Genomic DNA, 21,646 nt, shown 5'->3' with positions numbered 1-21,646 from the left:
TAACCTCAGCCGGCTTCAAAGTATTTGTTGGATTTTATATTTGAGGTTTAGACAGATGGAGGTTATACTGAAAATACAAACCTTGAATATCTGTATCGGAAATTTCTGGAAACTGGGCCTAGTCTAGGACAGTGTGGATAAGAGTTATCAGAGTTGGTTGCTCTTTTCTCTTCCAACAATGGCATCCCACCCTATGCCAAGAGCTGAGCCCTCAGCAGTAGCCAGCTTTGAGGAAGTGGCTTTAGGTCGCTCCATTGCGTGTGCCACAGATTGAGGCTATTACCAGCATATTCATGACTTTCTGTTTTCTCTTCTTTATTTTTCTTTATTTTTTCTTGGCAGGACAACATTGCCGAGAAAGCTTGCTGCGGGGTTCCATGCAAGTGCTCTGGAGAGAGAGGAGACAGAGGGCCCATCGGCAGCATCGGGCCAAAGGTAGACACTTGGACTCGTCACACCTCAGGCTAGACTTCGGGCTCCGACAATACTTAGCTGAGTGACTTCTCCAATATCGTGTATGGACATGAGAGGGAGAAGAGCCCCAGATGTATCACCAATCCTGGGCTCCGGCCGGTATCCCCAGGGTGTGTCTTGCTGGTGACAGAAAAGGCCCAAGCACCTGCCACCTTCCCCTCTTCCTGCTCTTGGACATCTGGATTTGTCACTTCATAAAACAGTGTGAAAACCTGTGCAAACCCACTGGCAGCCTCACGATGTGGGTCAGTGGGACCCTTAGCGTTTGCCTTGAAGGAGTGCCACCGGCTCTCTTGGTAAAGGAAGAGCCTGCACTATCCTGGTGGAAAGGTTTATCACTGAATAGTGAGTGGGCAGCACTCTCGGCTCTGGCCAACACCTACTGCCTTACTGCCACGCTGAGTTTCAGAACAGCCCACCCAGTGAAGGGACTGATGAGATGCTTTATGCAGAACATAGGTGTCATGGGGACTCATGTGCTTTATTTCAGGGTATCTCCGGGGAAGATGGTTACCGAGGCTATCCTGGTGACGAAGGTGGACCCGTGAGTAAAAGCTACCCTTTCCCTCAAGTTTTTACTACCTCTAGTTCTTCCCCAGTGGGGACTGAACAGTGGAGTTTGTCATCTGTCTGGTGGCCAGGGCCTTTCTCATTAGGAGAAAAATGATTTCCTAACCCAGTTAATCATTTTCTTTGCATTTCCATGCTATGAGCAATGAGGTTCTTTGAACGTGATAGTTGTGGATGTGGCATGCAGGTGGAGATTTGATCTGTTTCAGAGTGGAGAAAGGTTAGACAGAGAGCCACCAAGTATGGTGTGCCCAGTGTGCACTTAAGTGAATATGAGCAGAAATTAGTGTAAGCACTCCTAATCCCAGGTTCTGAGAGGCTGAGGCAGGGGGATGATGGGCAGCCTGAGCTATTATGTAGCAAGACTTTGACAAGTCTGAGAGGCTTTGGGACCCTAGAACAAGGCCTATCTCTGGGATATGGGATGGAGGGGCTCCTGGGAGAATAAGAGACCTCCAGGTGTCCAGCTTAGATAAGGGAGTCAGTGTTGACTCTGTTGTCGTGGGACAGCTGGAAACCATGGCAATACAGAGGAATGGTTAGGGAAAAGAACTTCTATGGAACCCAGCACCCATACTGGGTGTCAGGGTCACTGACATTCAGCCGGTCAGGCAGTAGCCCCTGGGTGCTGCTACCATCCCAGAGTCTATTTCCCCTATAAGGTTGTGAGTTCTTGCTCAGCCAGGAGCTAGGGGACTGGGGATGTTGGCACACATAGCCTGGTTCCAGTGACGCCCTCTCCATGCTGCATGCCATTCTCTGAGATCGAGTTAGAAGAACCACGAGACAAGGGACGCCAGCGTGCAACATGCCTTTGTTTTCTTTGCAGGGTGAGCGAGGTCCACCTGGTGTGAATGGCACACAAGGTTTCCAGGGCTGCCCAGGCCAGAGAGGAGTCAAGGTACAGTATGGATCCGGGGTGTAGGAGAGTCAGGACCGTGCATGCGGGGAGGATCCGACCTCTCCGTGTGCCTTGGGGAGGGAGGGTTGCGGGCCCGGGGTTTCTCCATTCTTAGTCCCCAGTAGCTCTACAGTGGCTGGGTCAGGAGTCCAGAGCAGAGGCTATGGTTGGAAAGCAGCCTGAGCGGAGAAATGGTTTCCTGTGGAAACATTAAGCAGCCAGGAGCCAGTCACGAGGTGCCACAGGCTGGCTGGGAGGAGCCAGGGGAAGAGTGCAGCCGTGAACTGCATAGGATTCCAGGGGCGGCTGCTTGCTGACATGGAGAGCAGGGTGGAAGGGAAAGGCCAGCATACTGCCAGTTATGAAGCTGCCCTTCTGTCTTGGGACTTACTTCTCCTTTCCAGAGATGAAGACCACCCAAGTGTTCACCTCCAGGCACATTCACTTTATAGCGCCCCACTTGGCGGTGGGAGAGGAAGCCAGAATACGTATTTAATGTAGAACCCTCAGAGCCAGGGGCTTTCAGACACAGGCTGGGGTGGGGGAGCATCCTTTGGCATCTGTCCTGAGGGACTGGCCCTGATCCACTCATGTTTCCTTTGTTCCCTTACCTTCCAGGGTTCTCGAGGATTCCCAGGAGAGAAGGTACTAAAGTTTGTTTGTTTTAATGCGAATGCCCCCCAGTATTTCTTATTTTCCTTTGCTGGGATAATTCATTCCACTCACTGTCTGCATCTTTCTTCTCAGGGTGAACTGGGAGAAATTGGCTTGGATGGTCTGGATGGTGAAGAGGTGGGTGACTTTACTTCCCAAGTCCCAACTGCTTCTGTTCCTGAGGTCCCAGTTACCAGCAGCTGAGTCTAGAGGAGCTGTCACATGGCATGACCCACTCTCATTGTCTTTACAGGGAGACAAGGGGTTACCAGGTTCATCTGGAGAACAGGGGAGTCCTGGAAGAAGGGTAGGTGTCCCTTTATCTCACTGTTCCCAGGGGCAGGGGAAGATGTAAGACCGTCTCCAGGGACCAGTTAATATTCTTTCCATGGGTTTGTGTGTAGATGTATGAATGATGTCCCCTCTCAGCTGTTACACCCTATATGCTATTTCCTTGTTGGAAAGCATGTTCTACAGGGTGGAGACTGAGTTTGTTCTGTTATAAATGAATTCCCAATGCCTGGCACTGAGTGGCTCCCCAGGAACCATTTGTGGACTAGCCAAACACATCAGAAATGTTTTGATGTGATTTGGGAGCTGAAGAGACGGCTCAGTGGTTAAAAACATATACTAATCTTACAAAGGACCCCAGTTCAGTTCCCAGCACTCAGCTTGGATGTTTCATCACTCCTCGTAACTTCCACTCCAGGGGATATGATGCCCCCTTCTGGCCTTTGCAGACACTGCACTTGGGTCCACACACACACACAGACACATATACATACTTGAAAAAAAATTATCTTAGAACAGAAGTGGCTTTTCTCCAGCTTCACGCTAAGTAGGAAATGGCAGCAGGTGTTATCATGAGACTTACAAAAAGGGGAATGTATTTTTGATGAATGATCTAGAGTTCTAATGTATGCCATGAAGGTTACAATTAATAAACACTGCTGTATTAAGATTCCGGTCAGAATAGGAGACATCAGCTGCTTTGATCACAGAAACAAGGCAATTGAGTGGGACAATAGATACAACCGTTTTCCTCACCATAGCAACCATCCCACACCTGTATATATCTCATAGCATCATGTAATAAATCTCAAACACTCGATAAAACACCTGTCAAAAGATTCCACCGGAAATGTCTAGTTTTTCACTTCCTCTGTGTGACTGATTTAGGGCGACAAAGGACCCAAAGGAGAGAAGGGAGAGAGAGGAGATGTTGGCATTCGAGGCGACCCGGTAAGGAAGATTCTCTGTTGTGGGTTTCATGGGGGGAGGCTATGGGAGAAGAAAGGAGTGGGTTACGTTTTGAAATTGTTTTAAAATGTGCTGATACAATATGAAATTCATCCTTTCAATTTTTTTGGGGGGGGGTCATTGGAGTTGATTTGTTTCCAGTACAACAAACGTTTGCATGTCACTTGGTAGATGTGTGTCTGGGAATGCCCTCTGGGACACTTTGCACTCGCCTTAAAAAGTGAACCTATGCAGCTCCCTGTAGTTCGTGGTTTGGAAACCCTTTAAGCCAAAGGCCACTGCTGAGATGGCCTGTTCTGCAGGTCACCTGCCTCTGTGGTAGAGGATGGGAAATGAGGCTGAACGTTCTCAGTAGGGAAGGACTTATGCCACCCAGTCAGGGCCATGGTTAGGCTCTGGCCATTAGCTGGGCAGGATGTAGCTTGGAGCACTGTTTTGAGAACCTTCCCTTCATGCTGCTACTAAGAATTCCAGTGGCTGCAGCTTCCCTCATATGGGGCTCATTCCCCAACCCCTGTCATTTTCAGGGTGACTCAGGACGGGACAGCCAGCAGAGAGGACCCAAAGGAGAGACTGGTGACATCGGCCCCATGGTACAGTGATCCATACTCAGAGACCCTCTATGCTCAAGGCAGAAAACTGACTCTTGTGTCAATCACACCTCACCAGCTGCAGCCCCCATGAACTGCAGAGTCTGCTGAGACCAGCAGCACTGTCCCGCAAGAATGTCCGGATCTCTGTCCTCCTGTAGACAGACCCGCACCCTGGGAATAGACCCCCCCCCCCACATCTGCAGCAACATTCTCTGTGTGGTAATGTTCTCTGCAGGTGAGAATCTCAGGCTGTTTTTTTCTCCCCACACCAGGGTCTCCCAGGCAGAGATGGCGTCCCAGGAAGGCCAGGAGACCCTGGGAAGGATGTGAGTATCTTAGGGTGCTGTGTACTGCTAGGCTGCTCAGTGGCAAGAGATTGGTGCTTGGTGTCTGGTGTTCTGATATGGAGCAGCTCCTTGCTGGGGGAGGAGGGGATAGAGCCATTCCTGAAACCATCTGTATTTTATGCTGTACAGACACAGTACCCAAAATAAGACAATTCTCATCAGTTTAAAATGAGTAGCTTTTGGCTTCTGATTTAACGTTGCTTGGCTCACGGTTCTGGAGGTGTCAGGGAGGCCCCAGAGCACAGCATAGGGCCTTCACAGAGCATAGCCAGCATGCTTCATGTTTGTGTTCCCATTGGGGGAAGGCAGAAGGCAAGACGTGGATCTTTACACCAAATTTATTGCTTATAGAAAAAAAATTTTATTCTTCATTTCCTCTGTCACCTGTCGCTTCTCCTTCCCTCAGTCCTTTGTTCTTTCCTTTCAAAGAAAACCCTAGATAATAAAAAATTTAAAAAAAAGAAAAGAAAAAGAAAAAAGAAAAAGGTCTTTGCTGTTTTCATCCTAACAGTTGATGCTGGCTGCTGAGGGCAGAGCGGGGAGAAGGCTGAAGCAGACACTCGTTGCTTGTATAACTCTTGGTTTTTGTTTTGTTTTGTTTTTGTTTTTTTGTTCTTTTTTGGTGCCACTCACATAAGGAAACTAGGTGCACTGTGGTTTAGCACATTGTATTTTCGATACATTTCTGGAATGTGTGTTGTGGAACGACTCATTACACACTTAGTCACGGAAGAAATGTGGAAGCCAAGGTGAAGCCATAACTGTTATGAAGCCCATTGAAAGCTTCCCGGGCAAGCAGAAAGCAGGGTCTTGGTAGCTGGGAGAAGAGGAGTCCCACCTGAGGAGGAAGAAGTGGCCAGGAGGTCACAGTCCTCAGGGAGTGCAGAAGTTAGTGGGTGGTGGTGGGGGCGGGGCAGGCTGGGCTGGGCAGCTCAGGACAGGATCCCCAGCAGAGCTGGGCCCAGCAGTTGACAGTCACAGTGAGTTCCTGAGGCATAGGGCTTCCCAGAGCGGTGACACCCTTGCACTCAAATGGCTTCTAAGTTCCTAAAACAAAAATTAAATTGTTATCTTAAAAAGTTTGGACATTAGACTGGAGAGCTAGTTCAGTCTGCCAAATGCTTACCATACAGGCTTGTGAACTTGAGTTTGTAGGTAAAAGTCTGGGTGTGGTGGGGGGTTAATATGGTTGAGTCACATGGAGACAAGGGCTGCTGTCACCAGTTGTTTTAACCCAGCTCTCAAAACAATTTTAGGACAGGGCTGAAAGTCCAGTGCGGGGAGGGGGGGTTGGAGGAGTCAGGGGTTTGGGAGGTTGGGGGGATATGGTCATGCTGGAGGTAGCAACTCCTGTTGGAACTCAGGGCCTCTTTTAGTCTCAATGTAGGGCCTCACTAAGTGCCAAGGGATGGAACACAGTAAATTTGCCTCAGGGTGAGGAGCAACAGACAGGCCTTCTGTCCCTTCCCTGAGGGGTCTGCTCTGCAAAACACAGACCAAGATGGGCTCTACCGGGTCAGAGCACTCCTCGGCTGCCTCCTCTGGCCTCTGCAGGCTGCCAGTGAGCGATAAAACACTGAGTCTGATGGATGTTCCTTAGGGAGGAGCAGGTCTGGATTGCTACTCTATGCAGGACAGGAATGGCCCTCATAGTCACACTGACCCAAGGCAGGAGAACAGACTGTGGAGGCTGAGGAGTAGCTACTGTGCATTCCTGGGCTGACCACCTTGGGGATGGAGAATGTGGCTCCTACGTTGACAAAGCCGCTGGCCTTGCCCAGATAGCCTGGCACACTCACAGATCCCTTCCCCCAGCTCTCCACTGGAGCAGTCTCAAGGTGGGGAATCCCTGGGTCCTTCTGCAGTGAGCCCACATATTTTTAAACTAAGGCTCACCTCTGGAACACCCAGGGAGAAGCTGCCAAGACATAAGCCCAACTCTAGGGTTCACATGTGTGTACTGGGGTTGATCTTGTTATATTTGGCCAGGAGGGTTGAGAACCCAGGACTCTCTCTACCCGGCTCTGCTGAGTTAGCGCAATAGAAAGGTTGGAATTCTTGCTTCTCATTCTTCTCTGGGAACTGGCTGGGGTTCTGCAGCCAGAAGCCATTATTTTCCTTGGCAGGTCAGGAGTCATTCCCAAACTTCCACTGAAGTAACAAGCAGGCATAGCACAGAAGGAGAACCTGTTGGCGATGGGGAAGGAAAGAAGGCAGGGAGGTCTCAGTGTGAGCTCACCAGCCTCCTAGACAGACGGGCTAGTTTCTGGCATGGAGTTTGCTCCACAATGGGTGGATACGTGTGTTAGGACTCAGCATTCCCCCATCGCCTCCTTAAAGTCATATGGCTTCTTCCCACAGGGTGGCTTTGGCCGAAGGGGACCTGCAGGAGCTAAGGTGAGTCACTGGGCAGGATTGGCATGTCTCTTGTCTCTCAGTCACCCAGCTTCCCAGGAGACTCCCAGACACCATCAGCCTAGGGATTAAGATATTCTCCCTGGCCAACAGTGTACAAAACCTCTGCCTTCTTCTCCATCATCTCTCAAACTCAGCCTCTTCTACAATAGAAGGTGTTTCATGTGATTTCCAGAGTGGGTGGAAGGAAGGAAGATAGCTGACAGGTGGAGTTCTAGGCAGCCCTCTGCCGGGCATGCCCATGTATCTGGCCTTCTTGCCTGTGCCAGAGAGGATCAGTCCAAATTATCCTTATTTCTCAAAGCTGCCCTGTGGAACAGGCAAGTGACAATTGTGTAGGCTCAGAGAGATGGCTACCGCCCCCGAGAGCAGGTTCTCGCCCCTCCTGTCACCAGCCATCTGTACCCTTTCCTCAGCCCAGAACAGAGAGCTGGGGTTATTGACCTGCTTGTCTTGTCTCCAAGGGCAACAGAGGCGGTCCTGGCCAGTCAGGCTTCGAGGGGGAGCAGGGTACCAGAGGCTCACAGGTCAGTACCCTGGCATGACACATGCCTTGTAGTATTCCCGGAGACCCCTGTCCCTTTTAAATTGAGATGACGGTCATGTAACCCAGATTTGACCTTTACTAACAATTCCACAGTGCTTAGAGCATTCATCGTGTTGTGTGATAATTTTAAAGCATTTTACTAACCCCAGGGGAGGCATTGTACCTCACCCTCCATACTACCCTCTACCGTTATTGCCCCCTACCCTATCAACCCCCACCTGTTACCCTCCACCTTTGTCATCCCCACCCATGTCCCCTCACCCTTATCGACCCCCACAACTGTCACCCTAACTGCCGTCACCTTCTACCCTACCCCCTCCATCTCTGTTGCCCCCCACCTTTATTGCCTCCCACACCCTGATGCCCTCTACCTCTGGCTAACACTGGTAGTTATGGATTTGCCTATCTGGACTTGATAGATGTTTTTTTATATTTGGCTGCTTTCACTTAATATGGTTTTCTGGAACTCCAGACATGTTCTAGCACGTGGCAGAATTTTACTCCTTTCAATGGCTGATTAATATTTTACCACATGGATGAAGAACATTTTTTCCATTCACTGGTTGCTTAGCATTTGGGTTGTTACCACTCTTTGGTTACCTAGAAGTCGTAGGATTTCATAGGCTCAGCTCAACAGCACTCACCTGTGACATGGCCTTTCACTCCCCAGGGTCCTCCTGGTCCCGTTGGTCCCCCAGGCCTGATTGGAGAACAAGGAATTCCTGGATCTCGGGTAAGCCTCTGAGTGTGACAGCCGGAGTGTGTGTTGGCTGGTGGAGCTGATGCAGGAGTGGTTGACAGTATGGACTCTGCAGGAGCTGCTTTGTGATTCTGTGGGCTTGAGTGGATAGCGCTGAATATCACCGAGTGCTTGGGATTTGTGGGTGAGACAGGTCACCTGTGACCTCTGACAGGGGACAGCCAGGATCCTTGGCCTGGACAGTTGTTGCTTCATGTACACCCCTCTCTTGCCTTACAGGGAAGTGGAGGCACTGCTGGGGCTCCTGGAGAACGTGGCAGAACTGGTCCCCTGGGGAGGAAGGTTTGTCTGGAGAACAGTAGTGCTTGGCTAAGGACAGAGGCCTGTGCTGAACTGGATGCTGCCACCTCCCTGCTGCCTGCCCCCCTTCCCCTTCAGCCTAACCCCTGTGCGTCAGTGGTCACAAACACCCTGCCCCGATTTCCCCCTACTGAATGTTACAATTAGTGGTGAGGCATATCCTTAATCCCAGCACTCAGGAGGCAGAGTCAGGTGAAGCTCTGTGAACTGGAGACGAGCTTGGTCTAAATAGTGAGTTCTAGGACAGCCAGGACTATATAGAGGTCTCAAAACACCCCCCAAAAAATGAAAAAAAAAAAGGTAGTTACATAGCCACTTGTGGTGGCTATGCCTATAATCTTAGTACTTGGTGGGAATGTGGAGCAGGAGGATTATTGTGTCAGGTGAGCCTAGTCTACATAGTGAAAAAAAAAGTATAGTCAGGATTTTGTTTTTTATTGAAAATTTTAATCCATCTGTTCATCCCTCCATCTGTTCATCCGTCTGTCTGTCTGTCTGTCTGTCATATATGTGGCTGTGTACACACCACAATGGGTATGTGGAAGTCATTGGACAGTTTGGAGGGATTTGGTTTTCTTGATTCTCGACATGGAATTCGGGGTTTGAACCCAGGTTGTCAAGCTTGGTAGCAAAAGCACTTCCTGAGCCTTTTCACCAGCCCCTGCGCTTAGCATTTTGAAATTGTGTATGTAACAGTACCTATTTGTAGAGCACAATGTGATAATTTCATACATACATATAATGATAAGGTCAGAGAAACGGTCATTTCTTTGTCTTGGGACCCTTGAAACTCTTCTGGTTGAAATACGTAATAAATTATTATGAACTACAGCCACCCCACAGTACCCACTAGAACATTTCACTCCTGCCTAACTGCATGCTGGTACCTATTACTCATATGTGCTCTGGCCCCCACTTCTCTATCCCTACTGATCATGGGTCTCCACTCTATCACGATGCCAGCCTTTGCCGCTTCATGCGTGAGGCAGATGTGGCACTTGTCTTGCTGTGCCTGACTTATTACAATTAAAAATCGACCTCGTGGAAACATAAAAGGTGAAATATGAGCCAGCCTCCACTCAGTGTGTCATCCTTCCTTCCCCTGTGTAGGGTGAGCCAGGAGAGCCAGGGCCGAAGGGAGGCGTCGGGAACCGTGGACCCCGTGGGGAGACGGTAAGGCCACCCAGTGCCCTGCAGGACTCACTAATCTTGAGGACAGGTGCAGAAAGCCGGGACCCAGAGAGGCTTGTGGCTCCCTGCTTGAGTTATTGGGAATACAGTTGAAAACTGTGAAAGCTTCTCATTGCAAAGTGGGTTTTGTTTCATTGGCAGCTTTATGGATGAAAAAGAAATCTATAGGCTATTGGCGGTTTCTCTAAACAAGCCACTCTTTCTGAAGACTCTGTGAAAGTGCCAGCCAGCAGATGATTATAATCTCAAGCTTTAAAGTATCGATACGTCTTTCCAATATGTTTCTCCTGTTGTGGAGTGATTAGCAGTGTTCAATCTGAATGCCTTGCATAATGGTGGGCACAGGCCTGGGGATAGAGAAGCCAGGTGTTTGGAGGAGGGTGTCTGGAATGGGTGACAGGCTAGGACATGAAGGCCTTGGCGATTGGAGAGTAAGACCTAAGCTCAGAAGACTCAGGAAGTCTGAGAGGTCAAGGTCAGCTTTCCTGTTTTGAAGGAGCCTCACAGATAAATGTTCACATAGATCTGAGCATCTCTGTGGACATGACCTTGCTCATACCTGTGGAGGAGGGCAGAGATGGGAAGACTTCTTTCTCTTGTCTTTTGGTCTGAAAACATTCATGCCCTCACCCTCTGCTGAGGATGGGGACAGTGTGACATGGTGGCTGTGAGGTGCCTGATGTAATGGCTTGCAGTAACATTCTCTGTTTCCCTTAGGGAGATGATGGAAGAGACGGGATTGGCAGTGAAGGACGTAGAGGCAAAAAAGTATGTATCTGCTGAAGCTTCTGAGGAAACCAAGCCCTGTTGTTGAGAGTCACCAAGATGGCTTCTCACATCTTATATCAAAATCAATTTTAGATGGCTGTAAGTTGGGACCTGATACTGAGGCATTTATTGTCTTTTACAGGGAGAAAGAGGATTCCCTGGCTATCCAGGACCAAAGGTAATGGAGCACGGCACTGCTTCTGGAGAAGCCTGGGACTTCCCACGAGCTGAAATCAGAATATCTCAACTTCAGTCTTGCGTCAGCCCCTCAGGACAGGGCCACACTGGGAAAGTCTCTGACTCTCTAAGAAGCTCCCTCTTGTATGGGTGGAGGGGGCTGTGCTCGTTGTCCATGGTGCTTGAGATTATGTGGACAGTGGAAGAATCGGGAACCTGTAAATGTCATACACCACGTGGCAGGAACACCAGTGATGGAATAAATTTAGGCTTTCTTCACATGACACCAATACACTGGAGCCATTTGTAGAAGTGAACCTGTGAACTATTTGGAAAGTATGGTCCAGATGCCCTGTTGGAATCCTGCCCCAGGGACCCTCAGCAGGACCTTCTGTTGCAGACCTTGACATGTCATTTCTTGGCTCTCTTCCCAGGGTACCCCTGGTGAGCCAGGGGCAGATGGACCACCAGGACCCAAAGGTATCAGAGGCCGAAGGGTAAGTTCGCCCACACCTTGCTGCAGGTGGGAATGAGCAGGCTCATAGCAACAGGATGGGATGCTGAGCCTTTAAAAGATAATCCTCTTCTTGCTCAGCCTGATCAGTGACAACCCAGGCAGTAGAAGGGAATTCCAAGTTTCAAACCAAGGTCCTCATGGCCTGTCACAGCTGTTTTCTGTGCTGTCGTCCTTCAGCCATGCCCCATTGAGGGAGGCCCAGACAGCCCTTTTTATAGCATGTCTCAAAAGTCACTAGCCCACAGATTACCCCAGCATGGTGCCAGGGAGGCTTAGGTCCCAGGCTGGATGGTGTCAGTCTTCATAGTCCCATCTGGCCATGTTTGTTCAGTGAGGGAGCAGGGCTCAATGGGGGTGGTGGTGGTGTGTGGGCTGGTCAGGAGGCCTCTAGCATCCCAGGTGAGCCATGCCTGGGCTGTGGGCTCCTCATTCCCCGGTTTCAGAGACACCTCTCACTTTAGCCACTAATGCCTCTGGATTTCTGTCTTCAGTGATCATTCACCTACCCTCCCAATATTGGATGGAATCTCAATTCGTGGTCCAGCTATAGATACAAGCTACCAACAGCTGTTTTTTTTTTTAGCCTAAAATATAGTTAATAACAATAACTACCCAGTTAATGTGACCAGTAAAAGCAGTCACTCTAGATAATTTTGAAACAACGGGCTACTGGTGTTGGTGAACAGTTATCTAACTGATCGGCAGTTGCTGATTCTCTTGGACACTCAGGGATTTCAGTGATGGTTTGGGAAAATCATCTGTCTTACTCAAGCCTGCCGGAGTGTACAGTGTGGAGGCTCCTGGAAACTCTTTGGGGTCATTTGTCCTCTGTCCCTAAGTTTGGAGACAATCAAGCCCTGCTGAAGTGAGAGACTTCTCACAGGGGAAGGTTGGAATAGTTTTCTCCTACCACCCTCCCACCTACATGAGCTAAGACTGTTCCATCTTCTACCTCCTCTAGGGAAATTCAGGACCTCCAGGGATAGTTGGACAGAAGGGAGACCCTGGCTACCCAGGGCCATCTGTAAGTATCCACCTAATTCCTAACAAATCATTATGTGGAAGGAAGGGTGATGGGTGCGTCTGATCTCTGAAAACTTCCCATCATCTTCTTGCCTCAGAAAAGTCCCCTCCCTGCACTTGTGTGACTGTCTGTTTATTAAACTGCTTCCCTTCTGATGCCATGATGAAGGGAAGTGCATTTGAAATAATACACTTTGAAAAATGTTTTGTGGAGGCTGGGAATGGATCTCAATGGCAGAGCATGTGTCTGTCATGAACAAGATCCTGGATTTTGTCCCCAGAACCATAAATAAGAAAACAAATAACTTTTTTTTGTGGTACTGGGAATTGAACCCAAGGCCCTATTCATGCCAGGCAAGCACTCTACCACTGAGTCATAAATTTGTTTTATATGCCACCCTGTGGTCCAGGGAATATTATAATAATGGGAATATTATAATAATATAATAATGGCCTTTATGATTTCTCACTAAAGGTTTTTTTTGAGAGAGTAAGTTGCAGTACATTTGTTTTTATCTTGAAGAAATTGCCCAACCAGGCCAAATCTGGGTTTGGGGAGCACTTCCTTTGTCTATAAATTCCTAAGGGAGCTGCTGACTCATTGTTTAGAACCCATGGGTCACGCTTTCTCCAGGGCCCAGGAGGAACCTTTGTGACTGATACCACTGTTTCCCTATTTGGTTTGTCCCTGTATTGAAACGCACGAGGTTCAGGGAAGAACAAACAAGAAGTAGCCAAGCACTCCTAGAGGGAAAATTTGAGGGGCTGGGTTGCTTGAAGCTAAGGGAAGAAGGCTGAGCCTGTGGATGTGATGGGTGCAAGACTGAGGATGGACACACTTACTGGGGTGACTCACAGTTGTTTCAGGTTAATAGCCAAGAGAAACTGCTTCAGGGAAAGACGGCCAAGTAGCCTGCAAAGCTTGACCATCAGATTGACAAAACATGGGGACAAGACACAGGGGGCAGTTGCGAGTCTGTCCCAAGAGCCTAAGGGTAGAATCCCACAAAGATGAGGGACTTTTGTCACGAGGGGACAATGTGGTGATTCCTTACCTTCACTTCTTCAGGGACCAGGCTGTGCAGAATGTGCGTAGTGGAGGAAGCTGTGTTTGTTGCCGCGAACAGTTGAAAGGGGCCTAGGCGGATGTGGTTAGATTCATGAGTTACGTGGATTGACAGTGAGCTTCCAGGAGTGAGGGTGCTTCTTCAAAGCCAGCTCACTGCCTAGGGAGAACGCTTTGTCTTCCAAAGTGTCTTTCTTCTGTTCAAATAATGGAATCTAATTTAGACAGAGAGTTGTGAAAGTTCAAGGTTATGCAGTGTCTATGGCTTCCCATCACGCTCCTACGACTAGACTGACCTTTTGTCTTTATTTTTGACTAGACTGACCTTTTGTCTTTATTTTTCTCGTTATTATAATTCTTAACACACATCCACTGTACAGGCTACTGTAGTTCCTTACACTCTGCCATTTCCATATGTGTACATATCATGACTGGATCGTGCTCACCCCTCCTCTCCTGTCCCTTTCTCTCATTCCACACCGCACACATCTGCTTCCTCTCTCAGATTGTCCTTGTTTGGTTTTACAGGGTCACAAGGGCAACCGAGGCGACTCTGTGGATGTAAGTAGTGAGTGTTCCGAGTGAACTGTTTCTTGTCTGACTCACCTGTTATCTGCTCTCTCTAACACTCTCCTTTTCCTTCAAAGCAATGTGCCCTCATCCAAAACATCAAAGACAAATGCCGTAAGTATTTGCTCTTCCGTTGCCTATGGCACATCATGTTTTCACACTTGCCGTTCTCACCTGACAGACCTGGCTTTCATCTTTTCTTCTCTTTGTTTCCTTTGTAGCTTGTTGCTATGGTGAGTACTGGTAATTTCACATTCTTCTGAGGAGAGGAGGCTCCTTTGTGTGAGTAAAGCCTATCTCTGAAAACCCCATTTTCCACAGGGCCCCTGGAGTGCCCTGTATTCCCAACAGAACTTGCCTTTGCCCTGGACACCTCGGAGGGGGTCACTCAGGACACCTTCAGCCGGATGCGAGAGGTGCTCCTGAGCCTTGTGGGAGATCTGACCATTGCGGAGAGCAACTGCCCAAGGGGTGCCCGCGTGGCTGTGGTCACCTATAACAATGAAGTGACCACGGAGATCCGATTCGCTGACTCCAAGAAGAAGTCTGCCCTGTTAGACAGTATCCAGAACCTCCAAGTGGCCTTGACGTCTAAGCAACAGAGCCTGGAGACTGCGATGTCATTTGTGGCCAGGAACACGTTTAAACGTGTGAGGAGTGGATTTCTGATGAGAAAAGTGGCCATTTTCTTCAGCAATAAGCCCACGAGAGCATCCCCCCAGCTCCGAGAGGCTATGCTCAAGCTTTCGGATGCGGGGATCACACCCTTGTTCCTTACCAGCCAGGAGGACCGACAGCTCATCAATGCTTTGCAGGTCTGTGCTTGGTGCTTTGGGGTGCCCCTCCCTCTTGTTCCTGAGAAGGTTCTCTGGAATACCGTGCTTTCCATGAAGGATTCATGTTCTATGGCTTCTAAAAGGTCCTAGTGAGGCTAGGCCAATTGAGATCTCTTGGGAGGTGTCTAGAGCAGCCTACGGCATCAGCACTGGACCAGCATCCAGAGGACTGTAACTTACTCTCTCCAGGTCCCATCATCCATGCTGATAGTTCTAGCTGGGGAGCAAGGCTCTGCCACATGGCTCAATTTGAGTTTCATGACCCTGTCCTGGGCATTTGCTTCCTATAACACATTGCTAAGCTTTATACTTTCGCTCCCACCCCATGGTTAAGAAGATCTTAGAGTTAGTGAGGGCCTCAAGTGCAGAGGAGCTGCTGGGTCACCAGACTCTGAGGCCCATGTACTGGACACAGCTCACTCCACTCTGTTCTGGAGGAGACTCTACCAGAGCTGGTCATGGGGTCTACAGACTCTCAGGGAGGTCCTCAAAATATGAGTGTCCTCAAGATCTCCACCACTGTGAAAACTTTCCCTTAGCTAGGCCTCTAGGACAGCCTATGGAGAAGACACATATTGTTCTCACTTGTGAGTTTAATTGTAATTGGCCAGTAGTGTTTATTCAGGGCCACTTCTAGTGATACTAGTCAAGACACATGGATCATAGATACAGAGGATAGGAGTCCCTGACCAGAATTAGGTGTCCTTAGTCCTCATGGCCACCTGCCTTACAGCCATGACACATTACCCTGTCTGTGTTTTGGGTTTCTCTCTTGTGAGGTGACCTTGGGTGATGTGGGCTCTTGTGTCTTGCCAGTGGGGATCACCAACCTCTGTGTCAGCAAGCTACGGTTCCATCAGTACCACCGTCCCTCAGTGTTTATTCTGCCAAACTAGGCTGGTTTGGGGTCAGACACTGCGTTTGGAATTCGGTATTAAACCTAGGTTCCTGGCCATGAGTTCTTATGAGGGAACATTCTTGTTCATCTTATTTTGTGTGAGCTGAGTGACTCAGAAGCACATGAGACTCCTATGGTTTCCATAGATCAGACAGGAATTCCCTCACTCATCCACATCGGTTATTCATTACATGGATGCCACATGCCAATCACTATGATAGGCAGGACCTTTACATCTGGGAGTGATATTCTCTCTCTTTCTTGTCACTATCTAAACTAAAGTGGGAGCAGGGAAGGGATGGATCAGTGTTTGCTAGCTTCTGCCACTGCTAAAGCCATCACCATAATATTTTAGCCCCCACTCTCTATCAGGGATGTACCAGACCCTTTACTTGGTGCCTAATCAATCATCTAAGTACCCAGAGTCCAAATGATAAGGTGCTGTGCCAAGGGGAAGTTATCTCATTGGTTTTGTCCTGTTACCACTCTCTGTTTGCATAATGACTTCATATGTGTGTGTGTCCATGCCAACATCTCCCCTTGTCTAAACTAGATCAATAACACAGCAGTGGGACATGCCCTGGTTCTGCCTGCAAGGGGGGACCTCAAAGACTTCCTGAAGAACGTCCTCACCTGCCATGTTTGCTTGGGTAAGCTGTTCATCTGGGCCTGGGATCTGACCAGTCACAGCCACTAAAGTTATGACTACAGAGGGACATTTGACTGGAGAGTGATGGGGTTGAGCTTAGTTCAATTAAGACTGAAGGCTCATTGTATTTACTAATGTAAAGGCCATGCAAGGATGTTCTCATCTTGGAACCTAGAGCCTACATGTTCGGCTCAAAAGTATTTTTAGAAGATATTTCTTTAAGGAATAGCAAATGACAGAAGTGTTTTAGTCTCATGGAGCATTATGAAGACTTTAGGTTACTGACAAGTTTTATCTAGTGAAATAAGGGACAGAAACTGAGATCTGGCCACAATTAGGGCAGTGAGGCATAGTCTTAGTATGTATCCCAGGCTGCTCCAACCTGGTGATTCTCCTGCCTCAGCCTTCCAAGTGCCTAGATTATAGATGTGCACCACCTTTCCTAGCAAAGTTTCTATCTCACGTGATGACAGTAGTCACCTGACTCCCAGAAGGTGGGGATGCTTCAGGGACCACAAGATAATAGGCCACCATGCTTTTTTTCTAGACATTTGCAATATTGACCCATCCTGTGGATTTGGCAGCTGGAGGCCTTCCTTCAGGGACCGGAGGGCAGCAGGTAGCGATGTGGACATAGACCTGGCTTTCATCTTGGATAGCTCAGAGGCTACTACTCTGTTCCAGTTCAATGAGATGAAGAAGTACATAAGCTACGTGGTCAGGCAGCTGGACCTGAGTCCAGACCCCAAAGCCTCCCAGCACTTTACCAGAGTGGCTGTGGTGCAGCAGGCAACCTACGAGTCTGTGGACAATGCCAGTGTGCCCCCCGTGAAGGTGGAATTCTCACTGACAGACTATGGTGCCAAGGAAAAGCTGCTGGACTTCCTTAGCAGGAGGATGACCCAGCTGCAGGGAACCATGGCCCTGGGCAATGCTATTGAGTACACCATAGAGAATGTCTTTGAAAGTGCACCAAACCCACGGGACCTCAAAATTGTGGTGCTGATGCTGACTGGTGACATGCAGAGGCAGCAGCTGGAGGAGGCCCAGAGAGCCATCCTGCAGGCTAAGTGCAAGGGTTACTTCTTCGTGGTTCTGGGCATTGGCAGGAAGGTAAACGTCAAGGAGGTGTACAGCTTTGCCAGTGAGCCCAATGATGTCTTCTTCAAACTTGTGGACAAATCAACTGAGCTCAACGAGGAGCCTCTGATGCGCTTTGGGAGGCTGCTTCCATCCTTTGTCAGCAGTAAGTATGCTATTTGATTGTTAGATTTTTCTTACAACTTGTAGAGATGTCATATTGGTGGATGATCTTTTACTTCTCCTCATCCTGACCCACACCCTGGTCACAAGGCCAGAAGAGTCACAGAAAAAACTTATACACATCTATGTGCTGATGTGACCTTGTCCATTCATTCAACAAATATATATGTATTAATATAATATACATAATATAAATATATATGTATATATTCATTCAACACACACACACACGTGTGTGTGTGTGTGTGTGTGTGTGTGTGTGTGTGTGTGTGTGCATGTGTGTGTATGTGACTACCCTGTGCCTTGAGTTAGGAGCTAGATTCAGCAAGACACACATAGGCACCACCCCTTGTCTCCTTTGCTCACTTATTCTGCCCATTTGACTGGTACTTTCTATCCATGAGGCATTGATGGTGTTCCAAAGAGTTCACAATTAGGGTTGCAAATGGACCAAACACACATTGACTACACATGACCTAGTATGCTGGTGTGCCATAAGGAAGTCTACCCTGTTGGGAGGGTTGAGGGAAGCTTCTAGAAGGGGTCACATTGGTTTGGGATTTGATGCCCAACCCATGCTAGCCTCTGGGTGGGGCATACTCTCCCTCTCATTCCCTCCTTCATTATTTCAGAGGCTTCTCTGCATTTATCTTCAAAACTAATTTCCAATAGTTCCCACCTTTGGACACTGGGACATAGGGCATCAGTTATGTGGCTTATGGGTCATTTGTTTCTAAACCTGTGATCTCTGGAGACTGTATCCTCCATAGGGACAACCAGTTTGTTGTATTTGCCAGGGCCTGGCATGGTTCACAGTGAACCAGCACAGGCCACATATCAAACAAATGAAGGTGGCCTATAAAATATAAGAAAACGTGTCTATGCTGAATATTCACCATTGAAAAGAAAGTCGAGGTCCATGAACAACATCCTATTCACATTCGGAAGGCCTGTTCCACAGAACATTTGGGGGGAAAGTGTGAAGCAAAGACAAGCCTCAGCTCTACCCAGGGGTAAATAAGAGTGTACCCAACAAAGCGTCCACAGGACACTTGCAGAACTGGCTCATCATTTGATGGTCATGTCTGGAACCTGTTATACTTTCTACTTAAAGCTTCATTCTGTCCTGGTCCACTTTCTCACACTGAAGGCATACTATTGTTAACTGCGTCATCCAAGTATTGTGTAACCAACCCATTGACAGACTAATTTTAATTTCCATGATTCACATGAAATTTGTTTTGTTTTTTTTTTCCTCCTCTAGGTGAAAACGCATTTTACCTGCCTCCAGATATCAGGAAACAGTGTGATTGGTTCCAAGGGGACCAACCAGTGAAGAATGGTGTGAAATTTGGTCACAAACATGTGTAAGTAATTATAATTGTTGTGCCAAATACGGTGAGAGAGTAGCCGCAGAGGTTCTCCAGCCAATCCAGAGCTCTGTGGGTGGAGACACTGACATATAGAAAATACGACTTTAAGTAATGGGAGGTCTTCAGCGTTCTTTTGTATAGATTAGCTTCTGCTGCATAATGAAGTACCCAGGACTTAGAGATTTAAAACAAAAATAATTTGCAATCCTGTGGGTTAGGAATTTCTCACTGGGTTCAGCTGAGTGGTTTTCCTTCCTTCCTTCCTTCCTTCCTTCCTTCCTTTCTTCTTTCTTTCTTTTTTTCTTTCTTTCTTTCTTTCTCTGGCTTCCTTTATGTTGATGATCATATGTTTCTCAGCTATGGACAGGATGGTCTAGCCTGGTCTTAGATGGGAAGGTTCATCTCTGCCCCGCATGACCTCTCTTCCTCCAGTGTCCTAGCCTGGGCTTGTTCACAAACTGACCACGAGGGGTTTCATGAGAAAAGGATTAAGTATAAGGCCTCTTGAGATGGAAGCCAGTCCTAGCACATGGTTGCTTTAAATCATATCTTATGGGTCAAAATATGCCCAAGGGCTAGCCTAGATTTAAGTGTGAACTGAGTTGAGGATCAGCTATATTGCATCACATAGTTCTTTCCCTCTTCTTCCTCCCCTACTCTCAATCTTCCTTTCTTTTTGACTTTTTAAGACATGGTCTTCCTGTGTAGGCCATGCTGGCCTGGGCATTTATAGTCTAGGCTGATCTCAAACTCATAGCAATCCTCCTGTCTCATCTTTCCAGTGTTCTAGGATTACAAGTGTGAGCTACCTCACCTAATGAGTAGATACTTTATAGTACTATCGAATAGTACTGATTTTGACATGCACGACTCAATTAATTGTTTAAATTAGAACATTGTTAAACATTTATTCTCCTCCCTTTTACTTTCCACCTTTTCTTATCAATTGATTTTCAATATCAGATTTCTTTATAATAGATGTAATCATTTTGAATGATTCTATTTTATCTACTGTTCAACATTTTCTTAGTGGTAGACTCTAAAAGTAAGAAATGTAGTATATGTAATATTATATAAGATCTACAGAAACCAGTACCTACATGTTGCTAAAACCACACATTTCCTGTAGATCATAGGGTTATGACTCTCTATTTTATATAACATGCGAAAGCTTGCGAAAGCAGGTAATGCTTGATTTGTTTTTAACAGAAACACTCCACATAGTGTTAATTCAAGTCATACGCCCAAAGTTGTGACCACAATGAAGCCAGCGACAACAACCAGACCAACAGCAATTGTAAATCTGCCACCTGCTAAGCCAGCCCCTGCTCAGCTAGTCCCTGTTAGATCAGCCCCTGCTAAACCAGCAGTCCCTGCTAAGACAGCCCCCGCTAAACCAGTAGCTCCTGCTAAACCACCCCCTGCTCAACCAGCAGCCCCTGCTAAGCTAACCCCTCCTCAGCCAGCAGCCCCTGCTAAGCTAACTCCTCCTCAGCAAGCAGACTCTGCTAAGGCACCCCCTGCTAAACCAGTAGCTCCTGCTAAGCCAGCCCCTGCTCAGCCAGCCCCAGCTCAGCCAGCCCCAGCTCAGCCAGCCCCGGCTCAGCCAGCCCCAGCTCAGCCAGTCCTTGCTAAGCCAGCCGCTGTGAAGCCAGTCTCTGCCAACAAGCATGTGGCAGCCAAACCTGTGGCCACGAACACAGCCACAGTCAAACCTGCAGTAGCGGCGAAGCCCGCGGCAGCGAAGCCCGCGGCAGTGAGACCCCTTGCTACTGCTTCAAGGACAGTTGCTACGAAGCCAGAGACCCCCAGGCCACAGACCAAAGCAGCTGCCACCAAGCCAGCCACTACTAAGCCCCTGGGTAAGAAAACCTGCTCAGAGAACCATCTTTTGTGTATGAATTTACTCCTCCAACCACATGGCCCTGGAAGCCTGTTTGCGGGGTAGACTGCTGATCTGAGGTTGGCATAGCTAGATGATAGACTTTCGAAGATGCTAGCCATTACATAGGGTTGTCCACACATCCTTTTGCTTTTCTCTGTATCGTAAAGCAGTTTTTCCTGTTACAACCTCTCAAGGATGCTTGGGGTCCTGATAAAGACAACTCCTTCCTGTACTGCCATCCCTGCCTCCCTGGGATGTAGATGTCCTGTTTCTCTGGTTCTTCCAGTGTTTCTTCCCTGCCTTCCACAGTGTTCCCTGAGCTTTAGGTGTAGAGGTTGTGTTGAAGATGCATCAGTTAGGGCTGGGTACCCCACTACAAGCTGTTTCTGCATTTTGAGCAATTGTAGCTTTTTCTGTAATAGTCTCTGTTGCAAAAAGAAGCATCTTTGATGACCTACAAAAACTATACTTATCTGTGGGTACAAAGATGAGTATTTAGAATGCAGTTAGGAATCACACTGGTTTAGGGACATAGCAGTAGTAGAGTCTTCTCTGGGTCCCATGGCCTCACATGGGTAATTGGCCAGGGATCTGTCCAACGCTTTGACA

General features: G+C 48.1%; 1 protein-coding gene and 1 long non-coding RNA gene across 2 annotated transcripts in view; one reads left to right on the top strand and one right to left on the bottom strand.

Annotated features, from left to right (window-relative positions):
- The window catches only part of Col6a3 (collagen type VI alpha 3 chain), an 82,549-nt gene that overhangs the window by 50,127 nt on the left and 10,776 nt on the right, over positions 1 to 21,646 (top strand). Inside the window, exons 15-40 of the mRNA XM_059277912.1 lie at positions 343 to 435; positions 965 to 1,018; positions 1,874 to 1,945; positions 2,564 to 2,590; positions 2,693 to 2,737; positions 2,853 to 2,906; positions 3,779 to 3,841; positions 4,387 to 4,452; positions 4,725 to 4,778; positions 7,161 to 7,196; positions 7,679 to 7,741; positions 8,432 to 8,494; positions 8,741 to 8,803; positions 9,932 to 9,994; positions 10,730 to 10,780; positions 10,923 to 10,958; positions 11,392 to 11,454; positions 12,436 to 12,498; positions 14,092 to 14,124; positions 14,211 to 14,247; positions 14,355 to 14,366; positions 14,455 to 14,948; positions 16,421 to 16,517; positions 17,064 to 17,762; positions 19,044 to 19,146; positions 20,362 to 21,014. Coding sequence (XP_059133895.1) covers positions 343 to 435; positions 965 to 1,018; positions 1,874 to 1,945; positions 2,564 to 2,590; positions 2,693 to 2,737; positions 2,853 to 2,906; positions 3,779 to 3,841; positions 4,387 to 4,452; positions 4,725 to 4,778; positions 7,161 to 7,196; positions 7,679 to 7,741; positions 8,432 to 8,494; positions 8,741 to 8,803; positions 9,932 to 9,994; positions 10,730 to 10,780; positions 10,923 to 10,958; positions 11,392 to 11,454; positions 12,436 to 12,498; positions 14,092 to 14,124; positions 14,211 to 14,247; positions 14,355 to 14,366; positions 14,455 to 14,948; positions 16,421 to 16,517; positions 17,064 to 17,762; positions 19,044 to 19,146; positions 20,362 to 21,014 — 3,157 coding nt within the window. The remainder of the gene's footprint in view (positions 1 to 342; positions 436 to 964; positions 1,019 to 1,873; positions 1,946 to 2,563; positions 2,591 to 2,692; positions 2,738 to 2,852; positions 2,907 to 3,778; positions 3,842 to 4,386; positions 4,453 to 4,724; positions 4,779 to 7,160; positions 7,197 to 7,678; positions 7,742 to 8,431; positions 8,495 to 8,740; positions 8,804 to 9,931; positions 9,995 to 10,729; positions 10,781 to 10,922; positions 10,959 to 11,391; positions 11,455 to 12,435; positions 12,499 to 14,091; positions 14,125 to 14,210; positions 14,248 to 14,354; positions 14,367 to 14,454; positions 14,949 to 16,420; positions 16,518 to 17,063; positions 17,763 to 19,043; positions 19,147 to 20,361; positions 21,015 to 21,646) is intronic.
- LOC131923054 (uncharacterized) lies at positions 5,120 to 6,812 on the bottom strand. The gene is made up of 2 exons (XR_009382492.1): positions 6,696 to 6,812; positions 5,120 to 5,637 (listed from the first exon to the last, which is right to left on the bottom strand). It is a non-coding gene; the product is annotated as an uncharacterized LOC131923054 (long non-coding RNA).

The sequence above is a fragment of the Peromyscus eremicus genome, chromosome 13 (assembly GCF_949786415.1).
Source record: "Peromyscus eremicus chromosome 13, PerEre_H2_v1, whole genome shotgun sequence".
Classification (NCBI taxonomy): Eukaryota; Metazoa; Chordata; class Mammalia; order Rodentia; family Cricetidae; genus Peromyscus; species Peromyscus eremicus.
Note: the sequence above shows the minus strand (reverse complement) of the source record. Positions and strands in the feature narration are given on the sequence as shown.